The sequence below is a fragment of the Chelmon rostratus genome, chromosome 3 (genome assembly GCF_017976325.1).
Source record: "Chelmon rostratus isolate fCheRos1 chromosome 3, fCheRos1.pri, whole genome shotgun sequence".
Taxonomy (NCBI): Eukaryota; Metazoa; Chordata; class Actinopteri; order Chaetodontiformes; family Chaetodontidae; genus Chelmon; species Chelmon rostratus.
In genome coordinates this window covers 15,780,745-15,800,786 of record NC_055660.1, presented here as the reverse complement: position 1 = coordinate 15,800,786, position 20,042 = coordinate 15,780,745, and the positions used below count along the sequence as shown (strand labels likewise).

The following is a 20,042-nucleotide window of genomic DNA, read 5'->3' as shown; positions in this document are numbered from 1 at the left end:
CCATTCAACTCTGTATTGAATCTTATCTATTGAAAGCCCTTTTGAGTAGTGCTTTAGCTCTGCCAGTGTGTCTTTTTTATATCACTTCTGCAACAGTCAGAGCACTTCATCTCTTCCACACAAGGGCTTCAAACAAAAGTTCTAGTGTCTGTGCTAGCTAATGCATTCATTTGAGCCCACCGGTCTTGATGTGTTGGAGGGCTTCTTTACGTCCGTCGATGTTCACAGGTTTCCACTGGTTGGTTTTGTCCAAATAGGTGGTAGCGGTGACAGGCAGGGTCATGTGGATCATGTTCTCCTCTCCACAGCCTGAGGGCTGGTAGATCAGACTGCCCATTGATTCCCCATTAATTTCATTCGTCAGCTTGTTTACTTGCTCTCTTCCTGCAAACATTTCCACAACAAGTGAGGTCATAATTTGCCAGTAAGAACAAGGAAGAACAACAGTTAAAACTGCAGTGAGGTAATTCTACAGGTGCTTTACCATAGACCATGCCATTAACACATCTCACCTGTCACAGAGATCTGTGTGGCAGTAGGTGTGTTTGGAGCAAAATCTTTCGGAGCAATTCCACTGCTGATCATTTCTACTTGTTTACCATCTAAAAGGCAGAAATAGTTTCCAGGGTTTGGGATTAATTCACAAATAATAAACAGACATGGTAATGTCTTAACTAACAGACCATTAATTACATTCCATATGGAAAAAAATAGCTAGGCATTAAATAAGTAAAATCAAGGGTGCAGGTCCTGCACTCTGCCTATCCAGCTTCAGTTTGACTCAGTAATTACTGAATGATTGCAGTTTTACAGTTTCTGTTATTGCATCTATGTAATTAACAGCCAGTAGATTAAAATCTTAAAGACTATTACTAAATGACTGTGTTTCGTCCATACTGCAGCTGCTCAACGAGTAGACTCACCTACACCTGTTTTCGCTGGGTCAAGTCTTACAGTCTGAGGAATTTTCATCAGTACACCTTCAGGCTGGAAAACAGTTAGGATCAGCAATCACAACGATAGTTGTAAGTAACCTTTTCTACTTTAAAATTAGGGGTAAAACTACACCCGCTTTTGAGCCGTCCAATGAAATCAGTCGATTGGACGGCTCAAAAGCGGGTGTGGCTCGGCGAATACAGAGAGATACAGGACAGAGATGTCTTGCTGTATTTTGATGGCCGCACATATTTAATGAGAAGGCTTTCAAAAGTCCATGTGACTGTGGACAGCAGAGGAAAAGCTCTAAACCCATTACATGGAGCGCATTTCTCTTACCACCACCCGCAGCATCTTCATGATCCCATCATTGAGCGACGAGTCTTTAACAGCTGCCTTGACCTCAATGCGGTATAGTCCTTCCCTTGTGGGAATAACGACAAAGGGTACAGATCGCGCTGTTTGGCGCCCAACTTTAACCTGCTGCCGATATTTCCCACGCTTAGAAGCTGCACTGCACACGTGTGCCTCCTCAATCAGATCCACAAGCACCTGGAAAACAAGAAAAAGGTGGAGAAAGAGACTGAGATATGTGTAGGTGATCAAAGACACCCCCAAACAACTTTTCCTAAACTTAACCAAGCATTTTTGTTGCCTAAACCTAACCAAACAGTGACCATTTCACATTAATCAAGTGTTAATTATTAAACACTTATTATATTCATTATTCTCAGCAAGCTTTATTTTGAAAGTCTAAATGTATGTTTCACATTTATCATTGACTTGACCGTGGAGCCCTACACATGCAAAACTGAGCCTAGAGTGGTACTCAGAGCTTCATTGTTCGAAGTGTAGGATCACTAAGCATCCGTATACGATGAGCTGGGGGTGAGAACTAAATAGTCCTTCCATGTGGTCCCTGAAAGCAACACTCATGTAGCAGTCACGGAGCATCATCATCACTATCATCCGACATCAGACACAGCTACCGTCATCACATTGAAATGGCCCTGGATTGGTTCTCAGCCCCTGGTTTATTTGAATGACCCTGACTTACAGTGGCAGCATCAGGGCTGTAGTTGTAGAGGACTGCTTTAACTTCAATCTGCTCCCCACGGACAGCGGAGTACGGCAGCCTGAGATCAATGAAGAAGTCCTTCCGGACAATCACCTCTAATGGTTCGGCCACACAGATACCTTACAGAAAAGTAGAACCAAACAAACAAGGCATGAAACATAGTAAAGAAAACAGAGGCAGCTGAGTGAGGGACAGACCACAGAGACAGTACAATGTAGGTTACAGGAACAACTAAAACACAACACGTTTTAGCCAGTGAATCCTCACCGTGAGTTTTTGACAGACTAATGCCAGTGAACTGCCAGGTTGTGATTGAATCTTGCAAAGGAATGTCTCTCTGCACTGATGTGGAGTCACTGAAACATAGAAAAACGTTAACACTTACAGAGCCAACAGGTAAGTTACCGGTGAATTTTTCTATTGACTCACCAGTTTGGTTTTTCCTGAGGGCAAGGAGGAAGTTTGATATCTGACCACAGCCAGCTTTCAGGGAACTTGGTGCGAGAAACAATTTCATTGGTGTCCATGTAACTGTCGTCCTCCTCACCTGAAGTGTCATTAAAAAGGTTATTACTTTTCGGTGGAAGGCAACGATTGTTGTCTGACAGTATGACCATGTCTAGTAACCCCTCAGGGCTCAGGGCCCTCCATCCCTTCTCCTCATCTCTTACTGCGAGCTAATTGGAGACTATCCTTCTTCCTGTCAGCTCGCTGGCGTTCCATCTCCTTGCAGCAGTGCAGGAAGGCTTCGACACAGGCTGTGCCATCCACGATGTACTCACTGCGCCTCTCGCAGCTGTATGACACAGGGATGTCCCTTATGCCATCCAAACAACAGTCACGTTGCAGTTGGTCTTCATACTGACTCGCTGGGAAGAAAGATGGTTGTGGAGGAGAGACAGAGATGAGAAGGTATGGAGTACAACCAGTAGTAACCACTAGCTCAATCAGAGGCTAAAACCTGCTCAATTGCTAAAAAAGTCACCCAAATTATCTCCTGCGAACAAGATATTATGTTGTACACGGGAGATAAACATAATTTTTTCCACCTTTCCTTTCAGGGCTTCCATAATAACCCTATCCTGAATGAAGGGTCACTGCATCTGTTATTTTTGAGGGGAAAACAAAACATAATGAAACTGTAAGATTTGTCCATAAGTTGTTTACATGAACCACCCTGACTGCCAGTTGCTTAATGCAAGCCGAGAACAAGCTCCCATGTGACAGTGTGTAGCTGCTCAGCCAATGATTGTGTGGCCCGTCAGCAGGCTGAAAAGTGACCAAAAACTGATCATTATATATTGAAAAGTTCATTTTCCAGACTAAATTATTTGTATTTCAAATATGCCTTCGAACTGAGGGTACAGAATTCTACACCTTGGCTTAAACTGGAAAAACTCCCAAAAAATGAGACGGGATAGAAAGAAGTGAGAAACCTGCCAAGGGACAAGAAATTAGAAATCCCCCTCTCATAGAGTCACTGCAGCAGTATGAAGAAAGAGACTGTAAAAAGAGTTTGAGCTCACTTTACATTAATGCACAACACAACAGCCAACAACACAAGACGTCCAATGTTAAACATTTTGGAGAGCCTGAACTGTGTAGCAGAAGATGACTGAATATGTGGTTATTGTGCAGTTTTGAGCTGTGGTTCTTACCTAAGCTGGTTGTGGCATCCATCCCAGAAATGGCTCGTTTTCTCCTGCTGGGGGCCGAACATTTCAATTCTAGAAACGCAACAGAGGCTAGACTCTTTACCAGAACCCAGCAAGTTTAGAAAGAGACTTGATTGTTGCATGCATACAACTGATGTGAGACTCTTTAAATCAAAGTCATTTAGCTGGTTGGGCACAGGGTGTGAGGGGGAGAAAAATGGATCTACAATTGCTCCTCTCAATTCTTGGACTGTTAAAATGTAAAATTTCACCAAAAGCTTGCTTGCCCTGCCTCAGCTTAACCCTGGTTCCCACCTGTTGCTCAACTTTGGATTCCCTTGCTCCACACAGGAGGACATTTGGAGAGAGCGAGATCAGTAGTTGGAGGGAAAAGATTGAGACCAGAGAGTGAAGTAGTATCACCTTGTCTGTAGGGAGTCCCAGATGCCGTGTTGGACTCAAACAGCAGCCCAGCATCGTAGAACACACCCATACTGTTTTTCCCTCCACCTGCTGTGCAGCCTGTGTCATACGTCTCCACCATATCCCACACCTGAGCAGGGTGGAAGTCATTCACACACACAAATACAGGCAGACAAGGCATAGGGTTATGCCAAATCAAATCCACAGGCTAACACACTTGCACACATTGTGTTTTAGAGTGTAATAATTTGCACTTCTGAAATACTCAGAGGTGAAAATATGAGCTTTTTAAATTACACCCCTTTCAAATATTTCCAAAGACAAATGTGAAATAAAGAAACTGCCTTTTTCTGGTTGAGGCGGTGCTTGTTGTTTAGGAGGAAGACGCCTTTGTCAACGGCCACCAGTCCCACCGCGGCCCCTGGATCTCCAGTGACCCTCAGACGAAACATCTTGCGAGGCTCATAAGATGAAGCAGGTGCTGCTGATTCCAGCTTCAACTACAGGAGGAGGCATACTTGTATTTGTGAAAAATATGAAAAACTTTACCCCTTTGTGTTTGGGTGCATTGTTTCCCCACTTAAACTTTGCTACGTCTGTGTTGTGCGTCTCACCGAGCCCATGCAGGAGTCCTTGACATCCACCCAAACGGAGTCTGCCACCACTTCATTGGCATTTGCATGGTAGTAGGCTATGATGCGGAACGATGGCACCATGTTTCTGGTAATGGTGACTATCATGGAAATCAGTACTTGGCCTTTTGTCGTGTAACGGCCATATTTCACCAGCTGACCTCTGCTCAGGATCTGTGGACACAGATTTGAACTTCACCTGGCATGCATGCAAACAGGAACACTCGAGCATGTGCACAAACACATACATAAACAGGTGCAGAACATCCCTCACCAGGTACGTGATGTCCTTTTGTGTGCTTTCCGCTCTGTGGAGGTTGAGGCTGATTTTCAGGTTTTCACCTAATGTGGCCTCAGCTGTATCCACACCTACAATAATGGCATTCCCAATTCCAAGATTAGCACGTTAAAAAAAATCTCATACGGTATTTTGAAAGCACTGCCACCGCCATCACCATCACTTACAATCTATTATTTCAGTATGTACCTATGTGGATGTAACTGTTGCTGCTTGTTGTATATGGGAGAGCTGTCATGTTGGCTGATGCTTGCCTCTCAGCTGAAATACGGGGAAGATTGGTCTTTGCCTGCAATTACACACAGGTAACACACAGGTAAGAAAAGGCATACATGGTTACATAAAGTGTTAAGGTAAGGTGAGCCTCAGCTCACTACAGCACATCTCTCTTTGATAGTCACGCCCAAAACGTCACCATTCCTCAGGTGGAATTCGAACAGAGGGGGTTTTAAGCTTGGTTTAGACTATGTTGTCCCCACAATCCCAGTGGGAGAGACGCTGCTCAGTGATGGGCTTAGCATGCAGCTTAGCCTATGACACAAAGAACTGATCGGAACAGGCTCTGCTGAGCTGCAGCAGGTAGAATGTACAGTACAGTATTTCTTGGGCTGCTGCACACATTGCCTACATTTGTACTAAAAAGACAAACATTAATGAATTTGAGCAATTCTCAACACTTACTGTGACTGTCAGTGGTTGAGGATTTTCCTCTGTGTTGATAGAAAGCCTTGCTATGCCATTGGCTGAAGTGAGGCCCCGCACCTCACCTGGATTCACCACCACTGCGACACCTTGAGCCGGAGTGCTATCAGGATTCAGCACTTCAACCTGCCATCAAAGAGCCGAACAACTAAACAGTCAAAAACATCTAATGAAAAGGCATTTAAGGACAATGTGTTGTCCGCTTATGGAAATTCTGTCTGCAACCTTCAGTTTTTTCTCATGAATTTTATCCGTTTGAGTAGTTTTACATTTGCATCCTAATCAAGATCCATGATAGATGAACTGAAATGGAGTAAGGACAGTGACTTTACATGTCAGTTCAGGCTTTGTTTTCAGAGCCACATTTAGTTTTTGATGGTAAAATTTAAAAGTCAGTCTCCTGGCTACATACAATCATAGCAGTGATAAATGAAATAATCACTGAAGTAATGTTTTGTGATGAAAATCGAGAGATTTATATCCATCCATCCATTTTCTTCCGCTTATCCGGAGCTGGGTCGCGGGGGCAGCAGTCTAAGCAGGGAAGCCCAGACTTCCCTCTCCCCAGACACTTCCTCCAGCTCTTCCAGGGGGACCCCGAGGCGTTCCCAGGCCAGCCGAGCGACATAGTCCCTCCAGCGTGTCCTGGGTCTTCCCCGGGGCGTCTTCCCAGTGGGGCATGCCCGGAACACCCTCCCAGGAAAGCGTCCAGAAGGCATCCGGTAAAGATGCCCGAGCCACCTCAGCTGGCTCCTCTCGACGTGGAGGAGCAGCGGCTCTACTCTGAGCTCCTCCTGAGTGACAGAGCTCCTCACCCTATCTCTAAGGGAGTGCCCCGCCACCCTGCGGAGGAAACTCATTTCAGTCGCTTGTATCCGAGATCTCGTTCTTTTGGTCATGACCCAAAGTTCATGACCTTAGGTGAGGGTAGGAACGTAGATTGACTGGTAAATCGAGAGCTTTGCCTTTCGGCTCAGCTCCTTCTTCAACACGACGGACCGGTACAACGACCGCATTACTGCTGCAGCTGCACCGATCCGCCTGTCAATCTCACGCTCCATCCTTCCCTCACTCGTGAACAAGACCCCAAGACACTTGAACTCCTCCACTTGAGGCAGGAGCCCTCCTCCAACCCAGAGGGGACAAGCCACCCTTTTCTGGTCAAGAACCATGACCTCGGACTTGGAGGTGCTGATTCTCATCCCAGCCGCTTCGCACTCGGCTGCAAACCACCCCAACACATGCTGGAGGTCCTGGTTCGAAGAAGCCAACAGGACAACATCATCCGCAAAAAGCAGAGATGAGATCCTGTGGTCCCCAAACCAGACTCCCGCCGGCCCTTGGCTGCGCCTAGAAATTCTGTCCATAAAAATAATGAACAGAACCGGTAACAAAGGGCAGCCCTGCCGGAGTCCAACATGCACTGGGAACAGGTCTGACTTACTGCCGGCAATGCGAACCAAGCTCCTGCTCCGGTCATACAGAGACCAGACGGCCTGTAGCAAAGAGCCCCGGACTCCATACTCCTGAAGCACCTCCCACAGAATGCCACAAGGGACACGGTCGAATGCCTTCTCCAAGTCCACAAAACACATGTGGACTGGTTGGGCAAACTCCCACAAACCCTCGAGCACCCTGCGGAGGGTGTAGAGCTGGTCCAGTGTTCCATGACCAGGACGAAAACCGCATTGTTCCTCCTGAATCCGAGGTTCGACTATTGGCCGAATTCTTCTCTCCAGTACCCAACAAATAGATTTATATCACTTGAAAAAAAAGCCACATCAATAAAATTATACGTGGCATTGAAAAAAGAAAATTGAAAAAAGGCCTATTTTTGGTTATTGAAAAATATATATATATACATATTTCCCGTGTGACCGCTTGTGATGAAAGAATTTAACCTTACTCTCATTTTAAATACATGTAAGTGCACACTTAACCGCAACATCAAAGGACATTCCTGGCTTGAAATATTTGGATGTTCTCTTGAAGTGGATGGTGTACGGTGAGGTGACAATCATGATCCCTCTCAACTCTGCCTCCACCATCTCACTACCTGTGCAAAGACACAGCAAACACACACAAAGTGATAATCAAGTACAAGTATTTTTGCTTTTCTTCCCTCTGGTTGTGTTTGACTGATTGACCAATGGAACCAAAAAGTTCATTTTACTATATACCATATACTTTAATGAATTTCGGTGACAACAAAATACATTAAACCTGCATTTCACTAAGACTTAATTAAATGGTTATAATAATCAATTTTCAAAGCATGGTACCCAGAGGTAAATCTAGTGCAAGTTTAATTCTGTTACTCCTTATGAATGCTGACAATTCCTGACAGCCCAAAGTTGAGTGCAATCACTCTATGCCCCATGAACATATTGTGGTACGATTGCAGGCATTAATGTTGCATGCTACACAAACACACAAGCACACACATGCACGCGCAGTCCCTCTTTCTTACCGCTCTCCGTCAGCACACCGACAGCTACAAATATGGAGCTCCCCACCAGGTCGAGGATGTTTTGAAAGGTCTGCACAATGTGCTCTCTCTTCAGTATTACCGCTCCATTACCGCTCGTGATCTAATATGACAACATTTAGAAATGCTTCACTTAATTTACTCGTAGATTTTGGACCACTAGTTAAAGATCAAGCTGTAAATCATGCTGAGGTTTGTGCCTGTCTTTGCATGTGTTGTAACTACAGCTGAGACCGATAATGCAATATCGGTCTCAGATGTCACACTGATGACACTGATCCACACACCAATCCAGATTGCATAATCCACCTGTAGTTAACTTATTTGTTAATGATGGTGTAGATATATTTATCTACACAGTTCTCAAATCAAATCTCTTTATTAGTACTGATTCATTGCTGTGCACTGGATGTTTTTTAAAACCGTTAAAGGAGTCACCACAGAAATTTACACTCCTATACCACCACTTAACAGTTCAAATAAACAATACACTTACATTTAAACAGTACATGCATTTAAATTAAATGCACTTCTGTATATTTTTTGGTGTGTGGTTTATTGCAGCCTCATGTAACCTTACACAACAACAACTACAATAATATTAATAATCATCATCATCAAGAAAAAAGAGCTCTGGTATCAGTATCAGCATGGGCAGATTCAGGCATCTGAATCGGATCAGAAAAGAACAAACGTGGGTCAGCGCATCTCTAGCTTAATGCATGCAGAAGAGAAAGAGTGAGGGGGAGAGAAAACTACCTCAAAGATGAAATGACTAATCAATGGGCTGATAAACAGACAGTGATGGAGCAAATATGTGAGTACGTACTAACCTGCACTCTCTGAAGAGAACTGGGAAGGCTCTTTTTTTGACCCTCATGCTTCACACCAAATACTCCGTAGGCTGTCCCATCCACCTCTTCCCCGAACAGAAACCTAAAACCACAAGCAACGTGTTTGTTCATGTCACAATAAGCTTAAGCGGAGGCTACAAAATGGATATGGTTAAAATATAACCACAAAAAAAAAACACCCTTACATCTAAACAGCAAGAAACCCCCAAAAAGTTAAACAAGCCCACAAGTCTCTGGATCCACCAAACAACAAACGTCACATACGTAGCTTTGATGTTGACGATGAGCTCTTGACCGTCCACATAGAAGAAGGGGCTCGCAGGCGTCAGTTTAACCTCAAAACTGGGCAGCACTGAAAAAAATAAAACGCATTCTATTGAGTGTCCAATCAGGTAAAAGACACAAGCGCCATCTGCCTCTATCAGGTTAAGAGGATTACAGGTAAAGACGACCTCTGCTCGGTCTCACCGTATTCTTTGACCTCGAACTCTGCAGAGTAGCTCAGCTGTGGTTTGCTGTGGAACCTCGCCACCACCTTCCACAGTCCGAAACTACGCACACGCACACACACACACACAATTACAGTATGTCTGAGCCATGCTTGTGATGTGGCTCTAGGGATGCAAATGTCGATTTATCGGTTGGTCGCAAGTCCAGACTGAAAGATCTCAATAACTACCAGATGGATTGTCATTAAAGTTTGCACAGACATGTTCTCCAGAGGATGAATCTTACTGACTCTGGTGATGCTGACTTCTCCTCCAGCACCACCATGCCGGTGTGTCGCGAAATGTCGCGAGACATTTCCATCGCCTTTGTTTTTAGTGCTAACTGGTCAACGTTAGTGCGCTAACAGGCTAAACAAAGATGTGAAGTTAATTTTACACCTGCTAAATATGCTCGCATTGTCACTGTGAGCATGTTAGCATGCTGACGTAAGCAATGAGCTCGCAGCAACACTGTTCCTAAGTAAAGCATCACAGAGCCGCTAGCATTGGCTGACGACTCTTAATCTTGCTGATGCAATACAAGTGAATTCATCGTTGCTTGCAATAAAGGGAAATTCACTACTTAACAGAAGTGTATAAAACTTAATAAATACTTACCTGACAACTTCAGCAAGTCTGTAATCTCCGGAGTGCATCCCTGAATTCAGAGAGACTGGATCAAGTGGTAAAATGATACCTTCAGGGGTCTAAAAAGAAGGTACAATTTAACAAAAGTTAACAGTGAGCATCACCACTTTAAAAACTCATTCATTCATTTCATGCTACACTTTTAACAAATGCTCAAATAATTATCTTTTCTCTGCATCCTCCCTGATTGACACTTAGCTATTTAGCTAATTTCTTGGGCTTCCTGTTGAGGGAGAAGCTGCATTCATCTGATCACTAGAATTTAACTAGAAGGAGCCATGCATACCTCTGCAGTGAGTGGTGGCTCAGATGTTACTAGATATTAAGGTAAACCTTAACATGGAGGATGTGTTCTTAGCTTTGCAAGCAGCATGGCTCTCGGGATGGCAAACAATGTTGCAGATTGGACAGACATGAAGTGGCCCAATCAGAATCTCGAACCCACCCAACACAAACAAAACGTAGTCTAATCTTTAATTCTAACTAAATACTGACAGATCACAGGAGTCCTTAAGAAAATGAAAGTCTTTTAGATATTGTTTATATTGTAAGGACTGCACAGTCTGGCTGCACTGATGGCAGTGCTGGTCTGTCAGTTGTTCGGACCACCGCTTGAAATATCTCAACAATGTTTGGATGGATCGCCATAAACGTTTGCACAGATTTCCAAGAGGAACCTAATGACTTTGCTGACCTTTGTGTTTTGGAGAGGACAAATGTCCTTGACTTTACATTTGGCGCCATCAGCTGTGCTACTTAGCAAATGATAGCATGCTAACATGCTAAACTAACATTGCAACATAGTAAACCGTACTAAACATCAACATTTTAACATTATTACTGTGTTAGCATACTGACATTAGCGTGTAGCTCAAAGCACCACTGAGCCTGAGCCACTGAGCATCACAGAGCTTGGCTGTGGACTCTTAGGCTGATTGTAATTTTAGTGTTTTAAAGGCATGAGGGAGACAAAGGTGAAAAGTATGGAAATGATCTAAAAATGAAGTCCTACAACAGTCCTCTAATATTCAATTCTGTGCTTAAAGATAAAACACAATACCACAATCTCAATGGCGATAGAAGCGTCAGTTAGAGTTTCATTATCTCTCTCCACAGGCTCCATGCGGGGCGTCACTGCGAACATCCTGTAGTGAACTGAAAGAAAGACAGCACTTTTCCTGTTATCAGGACAGAAGTGTTTTAGTAAAGGTAGGTGTTCAGCTTCCAAGCAGTGACACTGGGCACACCTTTGCTGTTGGGGGTGTAGAGGGTCTTGTCGGTCTGGATGTAGATGTACCCGGACTGGAAGGACACTAAGACAAGTTTCTCCAGTTCTGCATCAGGGAACTGAGCTTTCAGGTACACATACTGGTTCGTGCTGGGATCCTGACTGAAGTCACCGGCAGGGATCTGACACCAGCATGTAAAGGCACAAGGTGAGCGTGAGGAGTAGGACGAGGCATGTGCATTATCATAGATGCTAAATTCAAAAACCGGTTTGTTTCTTCTTGTTTGTAGCCATAACAGAAAACCATGTCTTGAGATAAGGTGATGCATTCAATCTTTAAAATGCTAATAATACTTATACATTCTGGCATTAAAACCAAGAAACAGTAACACACATTTCAGTATACCTACATTACCTTAATTTGCCCAAAGGTCTGGAATCTTTCTGCACTGGTGAGGGTCACAGATGTGGATGCCAGCCGCTTGGATTTGGTTGGATAGGACATTACGCTGATTTCAACCTGGATGTTGTTGTCATCGGTGCAGTCTTGACACTCCACAAAGATGTTTTCTGGTGTTTCTACCCGCAACACGTTGGGGGCAGACAGCACCTTCCTGAGGAGCAGCGAGAAAAGAGAAAGATTAAGAATATAGCCACTATACAGTAAGAGCTACATGTTGTTTAGGATAAACTGACTTACTGATAAATGTAATTACCTATTTAATGTTGTTTCGCTTTTCTCAGTGGTTGTTTGAGTGTGTTAAAGTTTTGGTTCTCCAAATTTGCAAAAACAGCATATTTGCTCAGAAGAGGATCTTCTGCTCCGATATTGACTTATCGACATAATGAGTGATCTATTGATTATCTTGACTAAAAGCCAATCCTGTTTCAGTAAAACGTGTCATCAGCTATGGGGTTATACAAATAATCAAGACAGGGAGCACTGACAGGAACAGTAATGTAAACAAACCAGAACCAGGGAACCAGAAGAACAAATGGAAATGCAAAATGCACTGGCCATGCAAATGCTCCTCTACATGGCAACAGCGTTTCATCAAATTCATATCTAATATTTGCACTTACCACACAATACACACAAATCTTTTGGTGTTGTGCAGCTCCATGCATGCAGGCAGCACAGACACCCCCCGCCCCCTTTCTGTCTCTTTCCTGTCTTTTCCCTTTAACCTCCTCAGCTTAATTGAGCACGCGTTCAAGGAACAGTGCGAAAAGCTAAAGCAGGTCTACTTACAATGGGGATGCATCAGCCAGAGAAATCAGAGGAGAAAAGACCAGTGAGGCCAACAGCCAGAGCTGAGTCAAGCACATCCTTCTGCCTGATCCCATATCTGCTGTTCTTGTCGACTCTTGCTCTGCGGCTCTGCTTTTATGCACTTTGCTCCCTCCTCCTGCTTTTCCCTACTGCTGTGTCATCCAGTTAAAGTCACGGAAACGAAAAAACTAAGGCGAACTGCGCAGTCCTCTTTCAGAATGGTGAACGGTTGCCGGGAACTGGTTTGAATAAAAGGTCAGTTGGACCACATCAATCCTTGTGCTCTTAAATCTGCAAGGTTCCTTGCACACAATGTTTGATATAGCTATTGATATCCAAAGCATGATGGTTGAGGCCTGCCCCTTTTTCCTGCACTTTCTGCCACATTCAATTACAAGTACTTTTACAAGTATTCTTTCAGTATATACAAGCATATACCATGCTCGTTGCACTGTGATCCCTCCAGCACTCAAACCACGCTGCCAGACATGAGGCACATGACAAAATCAGCTTTATTTTCCAGATAAAGTGAAATATCCAGTTAACCGTGCTTATCTCCTCCCTGATGTCTTCTATCACTTAAGCTGTAAAACCCTGACTTACAGTTGAACTGGTATCACTGGGCTCAATGGGCTGTGCTCTCTGCTGCCGGTGCCTTCAGGGACATTAGGCTCAGATGACTGACTGACTGACTAAATAATTTGTTATTTTGTGTTGTAAAACATTTGGCTCATGAGACTTCAGCCTCTCTCAGCTTTTCAGACCAACCTTTATGTTTTCTCTCATTCTGTTTATCTATCTTGACCCACTGCACTATTTATCTAAATGCCACCACCTAACGCAGATGGGGAAAAGGGCAGGGCCCAGGTAAAGTCGCGATGGACTGGACCAAAAGCTATTGGCTGGTAGAGAGAGACTGGCCAGTCAGCCATGTAGCACTTGGTCATTTTTATTTAAGTGGGGCTGGTGTGATTTAAAAATATCCATATGTTGCATTGCATCGGTTTCAGTTGAAGATTCCTGGCACGAGAGGCCTCTCTGGATTCCACTGGGGCTTTAAGTTAAGATCTATTAACAATATATATACACTACCAGTCAAACGTTTGGACATACCGACTGACTCAATGTTTTTTTCTTTATTTTAATTACTTTCTACATTGTAGATTCATACTGAAGACATCAAAAATATGAACGAACACATACAGAATTATGTAGTAAACAAAAAAGGGTTAAACAACCAAGAATATGTTTTATATTTTAGATTCTTCAAAGTAGCCACCTTGTGCTTTGATGACAGCTTTGCACACTCATGCATTCTCTCAGTCAGCTTCATGAGGCAGTCACCTGAAATGGTTTTCAATTAACAGGTCTGCATTGTTAATTAGGAGTTAATTTGTGGAATTTCTTGCCTTCTTAGTGTGTTTGAGACCATCAGTTGTGTTCTGCAGAAGTAGCGTTGGTACACAGTTAACAGCCCTATTTGACTACTATAATCCATATTATGGCAAGAACCACTCAGCCAAGTCAAGAGAAACGACAGTCAATCATTACTCTAAGACATGAAGGTCAGTCAATCCGGAAGATACCTCTGCTGCAGAGAAGTTCAAAGTTACCAGCCTCAGAAACTGCAAATTAACAGCAACTCAGATTAGAGCCCACATAAATGTTTCACAGAGTTTAAGTAGCAGGCACATCTCAACATCAACTGTTCAGAGGACAGTGTGTGAATCAGGCCTTCATGGTTGAATAACTGCAAAGAAACCACTACTGAGGCAGAACAACAAGAAAAAGAGACTTGTTTGGACTAAGAAACACAAGTAATGGACATTAGACCAGTGGAAATCTGTACTTTGGTCTGATGAGTGCCAGCTGATTCCCACAGAAAACTGTGTGCTGCACCTTTACAGAGGTGGGGCAGTTCAGCAACCTTTAGTCCTTATCCTTAAAGCCATTTCTCTTGTGAAAGTAAGAATGAACCTCACCTTTGTGTGGCTTGTTCGAGTCTGTTTTAAATTGACAACGTTCACAACATATCTTAGCCATTTATGGCACTTCTGTGCAGTTTTTTTAATCTGACTTGTAACACTTGCACAAGCAAACCACATAGAAAAAAGTAAGACATTTAGCATAAGAAGATGAAAATGTAATTGCTTGAGACACATTTGCATGTCTAGGAATATGGAAATGTATCTGAAGATACTTTAACGTGAAACTAGCTACTTCAACTGTCAGTACCAATGTGTTTCACATACAAGAGTAGAGCCAGAGTAGCATTTTCAACCCACCAATATAGTGACTGACAGAGACTGATGTCAGTTACATGAACCTCAATATAAGACAACGACCATAAAGACAGTTAAATTTTAATCAGCAGAATATACAGTAATATTGTGACCTCTGCATCCCATAGCTCATTGTAGTCAAACTTTTACATATTAAGAATAAAGCAAAAACAGCATTTTATTATCTTCAGTTTCATTAATGCAGACATTCGAAGAGTGTGTGCCTGACCAGCTCCTTCATGCCCAAACAGGTACGTCTGTGTCGCTCAGTCTGACACTCAGCTGCCGTGGGCCAGTACTCAATCCAGGTGTTCTCACCAAGTACATACTGATACCTGAGAAGAGCAAAGTAAAAAGCACATTTTTCTTAGGCCATGCTTATAATCCATTCACAAACCATAACAAATATCAAATGCATCTTCCAGCGATACAAAAAGACCTTATCCTGTGTACTTTTTATTGCATCTGTGTCGTTAAGATTTAAATAATTTCCTGTTATTTATTATTCAGGAACACTACCACATCAAATAAGCCTTAACGTGGCCAGACTTAAAATATAATGAGGAGGATGCACACACCACACACACCACACACATTGTACACACGAACAAAGAAATATACTCACGATTGTCTCTGTTGATCTCTGGTAATATCTTTTGATGCACCCATAATAAGGTAAGTTTTACCTATTCTCAGAGCTAAAGCTCCTCGGCAATGCGGATAACTGACGAACGTGCACAGCTTTCCCAGAAGACCCATATCATAACTTCCTGTAGTCAAAATATACAGTAAGAGAAGAGAAAACAGGAGAACATTATTAATTATACAACAGGTTTCATGCAGGAACATTGCTGCTCATATTCTGCATTACTCGTAAATATATTCTCCATGTATTCCTGCATAAATGGTTAAGAAATGTTCTGTCTGTCTGAAAACACAATCTGGGAGATTGTTATGTCACTTTTAAGCTTCTTTTAGAAACATTACTTTGAGGAAAATTAAAAGTCAGATAGTTCAAATACCATAATTTCTCAAATAGTGACCATGGCCTAACTCAACTGCAGAAGGTAACAGGCCTTTATTTGAAGCTTGTATTAGAGGCAGGCCTTCATCTCCAGTTCCCTCTATTTGATAAGTATAACTGGTCACATTTTTGCATGAAGTCTCATTTGGTCCACTTCCTTTTGCCCTGTTAAAGTTACTGCATTATGCTGCTAAAACAAACTCAGGGCTTCCTGTAGCATTTCAACAAATAGAAGCACTTAATTTAATTAGCAAAGGCTTTTATTGTGAAACATGTGCAGGAATGTGTTGTGGAAAGTTGCAGGGTTCCCACATGGCAATTGAAATGTAGCTACTGCCGTCTTGTGGTGCTTGTGCAGAACTACAAATTACAGTGTGAGACATTAACTGGCATGGTTGGGGTTAGTTATTTCCTGTCGTTCTTTTTTTTCCCACCTTTGTCACTGATTTATTTCACTTGGCTTGCTTATGTCCTTCCCTCCCCAGTGTTTTTAAGTTTATGTTTTCCCTCAGTCTGTGCCAATTCGTATTAGTGCCTTGTGTGTCAAGCAATCACGCCATTTCCAGTGTTTTCCCGTCAGTGACAGGCTGCTTCACCCACGGTGTGTGAAGAAGAGATATGCAGCTCCTTCCTTCCTGTTGCTGTCAGACTTTACAATCAGCACTGTTCCCATTAGACACACACATCTAAAGTGAAACATTCACTCAAGTGCAATAACAGTGTTAACTGAACTGGACAATATCAAGGTTTCCTATGTGCAATGATGTGAATTCAATCATTGGCTTTTTTTCTTGTAATATTTTTACTTTTTTTAATCATATTTTACTTTTCTACTGATGCTTCTTACTACTGCACACCTTTGCTGCTTTAACACTGCAAACTTCCCGGCTGTGTGATTAGTAAAGGATTGTGTTATCTAATAGATTAAAATGAGGGTTGCATGAGATGTGCAGGCAGGAAAAATTAGTATGAAAAAGTTTGTCAGCTGTCAAAACCAATGATAAGGTAGGCTTAATTTGCAATAGAGCCCAGATTATACTGAGGCTATAGTACAAAACTATGACATATAGCCAAATATAGTGTCAAAAATATAACATTTTCCTGCCTTCCTTGAAACACCACAGTGAAGAATGGATGGAAAACTGGTGTATAGGGAAAAGCAGATTAATACCCACCATCCTTAAAGACGTCCATTATCCGCGCTGTGTACATGTTGATGAACAAACTGTCCTTAATTTCTTCCACTCTGACTTTGTACACTGAGAGGAGACAAGTGGCAGATTGTTAGTTCACTCGCGCACACCACACACACACACACACACACACACACAGGTCACTGACTTACAAACATGCAGTCTGGTTTCCATAATTTCTGGGGACATTACATAGACTTACATTCATTTCCTGGACAATTACCCTAACCATAGCCATAAGCACTACTTGCCTACCCTTAACCTTAACCCAAGTCTTCCTAATATTTAATGATTTACATTAAGGCGACCTGCATTTTGTCCCCATAAGTAAGGCGTGTCCCGACAATGTGACTGTGTAAACAGTTTTTTGTCCCCACAATGTAATGAATACATGGTACACACACACACACACACACAGGTCATCAGCTCACAAACATACACTCTTACCAAAATGTGTGGTCTCATCAGCTTTAGCTATGCGCTCATCATCGCTAATCTTGTCCCTCCTTTGCATAGCGCAGTTCCCTGGAAATACAGAGTGAGCACAAAGTAAACACACAACTGAGGGCTCAAATGAATGAACAATTGAGCATGTCTGTATGTATGTGTGTGTAGCTGTTAACATGTTTAGTGTGTGTATCTGTCTGTTGTCTGTTGTCCAATCATCAGTGCCTGACATTTTTGTTCAATTGTGGAAATTTCTGAGGACACTACACAGTGCATAAATCTTACACGGGACATTCAAATAAAACAGCGTAGGGTAAATGCGATGCATTGTATAATGTGCATGTCCCACTGCCCACACTGCCTCAGACAGTTGACAGTTGACACTATTCTCCAGACTTGACCTAACATGCCTTTAGGGACACATTCCAAGTGTATCTGCATGGCCAGGTCCTCCATGCCCAAACAGGTAACTCTGTGTTCCTCAGTCTGGCACTCAGCTTCTGTGGGCCAGTACTCGATCCAGGTTCTACCGGTAAGTATATACCTGAGAAGAGCAAAGTGAAAAACACTTCCTATCATAAATAACTCACTGCCTCTCAAAAAAGAGCTTGTGGTTTGTACTTTTCATTTCATGTGTCATTAAAAGTAATTTTAAAAAGTTAGTAAATGTCTACATTGTGAGATTATTAAAGTCTTATCTAAAATAATAATGAAGATAATTTCCCATGTATTATTGAGGGACACGATCACATCAAATAAGACAGAGAATGTAGCCATACTTGATTTGCTCAAGAACGCTATATGCAGCAATAGAAGGCAGGGAAAAGGAAGCCAGTAAAAGTGTTTAAAGGGTGACAATATTACGAGGGGGACTCACACACCACACACACACACACACACACACAAACAGTTTACTCACGATTGGCTCTGTTCTTCTTTGAGAACGTCTTTGGATGAGCCCATGATCAGGTAGGTTTTGTTTGTTCTCAGATCTAAAGACTCCCTGCAGTGCGGATGACTGAGGAACATGCACAGTCTTCCCAAAAGACCCATATCATAACTTCCTGTAATTTAAGCATACAGTAAGAGGAGGGAATAGAGAAGAACACCATTAACTACACAACAGGTTTCATACAGGAGCAATAAACTGTTTCAGGCGTACTCCTTAATATCTCATGTATGAATGGGTATGAAATGATTTTACTGTCTGCCTTGAAATACCACAGAAAAAAATGGATATAAGGAAAGAGGAAATTAATACAGACCTCCTTTAAGGACTTCCACTATCCGCGCTGTGTAAACGTCAGTGGACAAGCTGCCTGTAAATTTTTCCAGTCTGACTTTGTACACTAAGAGGAGACAAGTTGCAGATTGTCAGTTCATGTGTTCTCTTTCTCACCCATTCGATCTCTCTCAAACACACACACACACACACACACACACACACACACACACACACAGACTCATGTGTCACTGACTTACAAGCACCAACTCTTACCAAAATCTGTTCGACTGGTCGGTGTGACTTGAGCAGCTTTAGCAGTGCGCTCGTTATTGAAAATGCGGTCCTTTCTCTGCATAGCACACATCGCTGGAAATACAGAGTGAGCACAAAGTAAATACACAACTGATGACTCTGATAACACATATGCATGTCTGTGCGTATGTGTGTGTTTACTGTTTTTATAAAACTTCAGACTAATCAACTGCGCCTGTCCAATCAGCAGTGCCTGTCCAAAAGCACTGCCTAGACTGTTCCCTGTGTCATAGATAACATGTGATTTTCTCTAAGGTGGGCAGCAAAGTGAGACTTGTTAATAATCATCATTCTGCATCATCACTGACTGGTGAAATGCTGTGCAACCTTAATTTTTGTACCTATCAGTTGTGATGCATTGCATGCTGGGATTGTTAATAGGAACCAGTGTACATGCAAGGGACAGTTTTTTGGTTCAGTTGTGGAAATGTCTGAGAGCACTATACAGGGCATAATTCTTATACTGAGCAGATAAAATGGCAGAGAGTACATGCAGTGAACTACATGCACAGCATGTCCTAGTGCCCACACTAGGGCAGTAGTTTAGCTGCACGTCATCAAGGGGCTTCTGCAGTGGGTATCATGCTGTGCTGTTGTAAATTTGACACAATTGTCTAACCACAAACCTAACATACATGTAAACTGCATTTAAATTCAACAGAACAAAAGCAAAGTTCCCGCTCAGTAGTAAATCCACCAGTGCTTTATCCACCTCTAGACAATGTTCACTTTGAGACTTTGATAGTATCTTATAGAAATGAGAGTAAACATTTTCATTACTTCCACTCTTGCTTCTATTGACAACACCAAAATGATTAATTAAGGTGTGATTTGCATCCTCAAAGCAAAATGTTGG

At 42.6% G+C, this 20,042-nt stretch overlaps 1 protein-coding gene across 1 annotated transcript in view; it reads right to left on the bottom strand.

Annotated features, from left to right (window-relative positions):
- Positions 1 to 20,042, bottom strand: part of LOC121604481 (complement C3-like) — a 54,635-nt gene that overhangs the window by 6,187 nt on the left and 28,406 nt on the right. Inside the window, exons 39-67 of the mRNA XM_041934003.1 lie at positions 19,148 to 19,240; positions 18,915 to 18,998; positions 15,611 to 15,755; positions 15,193 to 15,320; positions 12,683 to 12,767; positions 11,846 to 12,044; positions 11,450 to 11,612; positions 11,263 to 11,357; positions 10,173 to 10,261; positions 9,535 to 9,617; positions 9,331 to 9,418; positions 9,046 to 9,148; positions 8,195 to 8,315; positions 7,665 to 7,780; positions 5,704 to 5,850; positions 5,212 to 5,311; positions 4,999 to 5,093; positions 4,707 to 4,898; positions 4,437 to 4,592; positions 4,093 to 4,222; positions 3,673 to 3,741; positions 2,686 to 2,883; positions 2,444 to 2,561; positions 2,282 to 2,370; positions 1,994 to 2,133; positions 1,276 to 1,488; positions 924 to 987; positions 513 to 602; positions 181 to 384 (exon numbers count right to left, since the gene is read on the bottom strand). Coding sequence (XP_041789937.1) covers positions 181 to 384; positions 513 to 602; positions 924 to 987; positions 1,276 to 1,488; positions 1,994 to 2,133; positions 2,282 to 2,370; positions 2,444 to 2,561; positions 2,686 to 2,883; positions 3,673 to 3,741; positions 4,093 to 4,222; positions 4,437 to 4,592; positions 4,707 to 4,898; positions 4,999 to 5,093; positions 5,212 to 5,311; positions 5,704 to 5,850; positions 7,665 to 7,780; positions 8,195 to 8,315; positions 9,046 to 9,148; positions 9,331 to 9,418; positions 9,535 to 9,617; positions 10,173 to 10,261; positions 11,263 to 11,357; positions 11,450 to 11,612; positions 11,846 to 12,044; positions 12,683 to 12,767; positions 15,193 to 15,320; positions 15,611 to 15,755; positions 18,915 to 18,998; positions 19,148 to 19,240 — 3,597 coding nt within the window. The remainder of the gene's footprint in view (positions 1 to 180; positions 385 to 512; positions 603 to 923; positions 988 to 1,275; positions 1,489 to 1,993; positions 2,134 to 2,281; positions 2,371 to 2,443; positions 2,562 to 2,685; positions 2,884 to 3,672; positions 3,742 to 4,092; positions 4,223 to 4,436; positions 4,593 to 4,706; positions 4,899 to 4,998; positions 5,094 to 5,211; positions 5,312 to 5,703; positions 5,851 to 7,664; positions 7,781 to 8,194; positions 8,316 to 9,045; positions 9,149 to 9,330; positions 9,419 to 9,534; positions 9,618 to 10,172; positions 10,262 to 11,262; positions 11,358 to 11,449; positions 11,613 to 11,845; positions 12,045 to 12,682; positions 12,768 to 15,192; positions 15,321 to 15,610; positions 15,756 to 18,914; positions 18,999 to 19,147; positions 19,241 to 20,042) is intronic.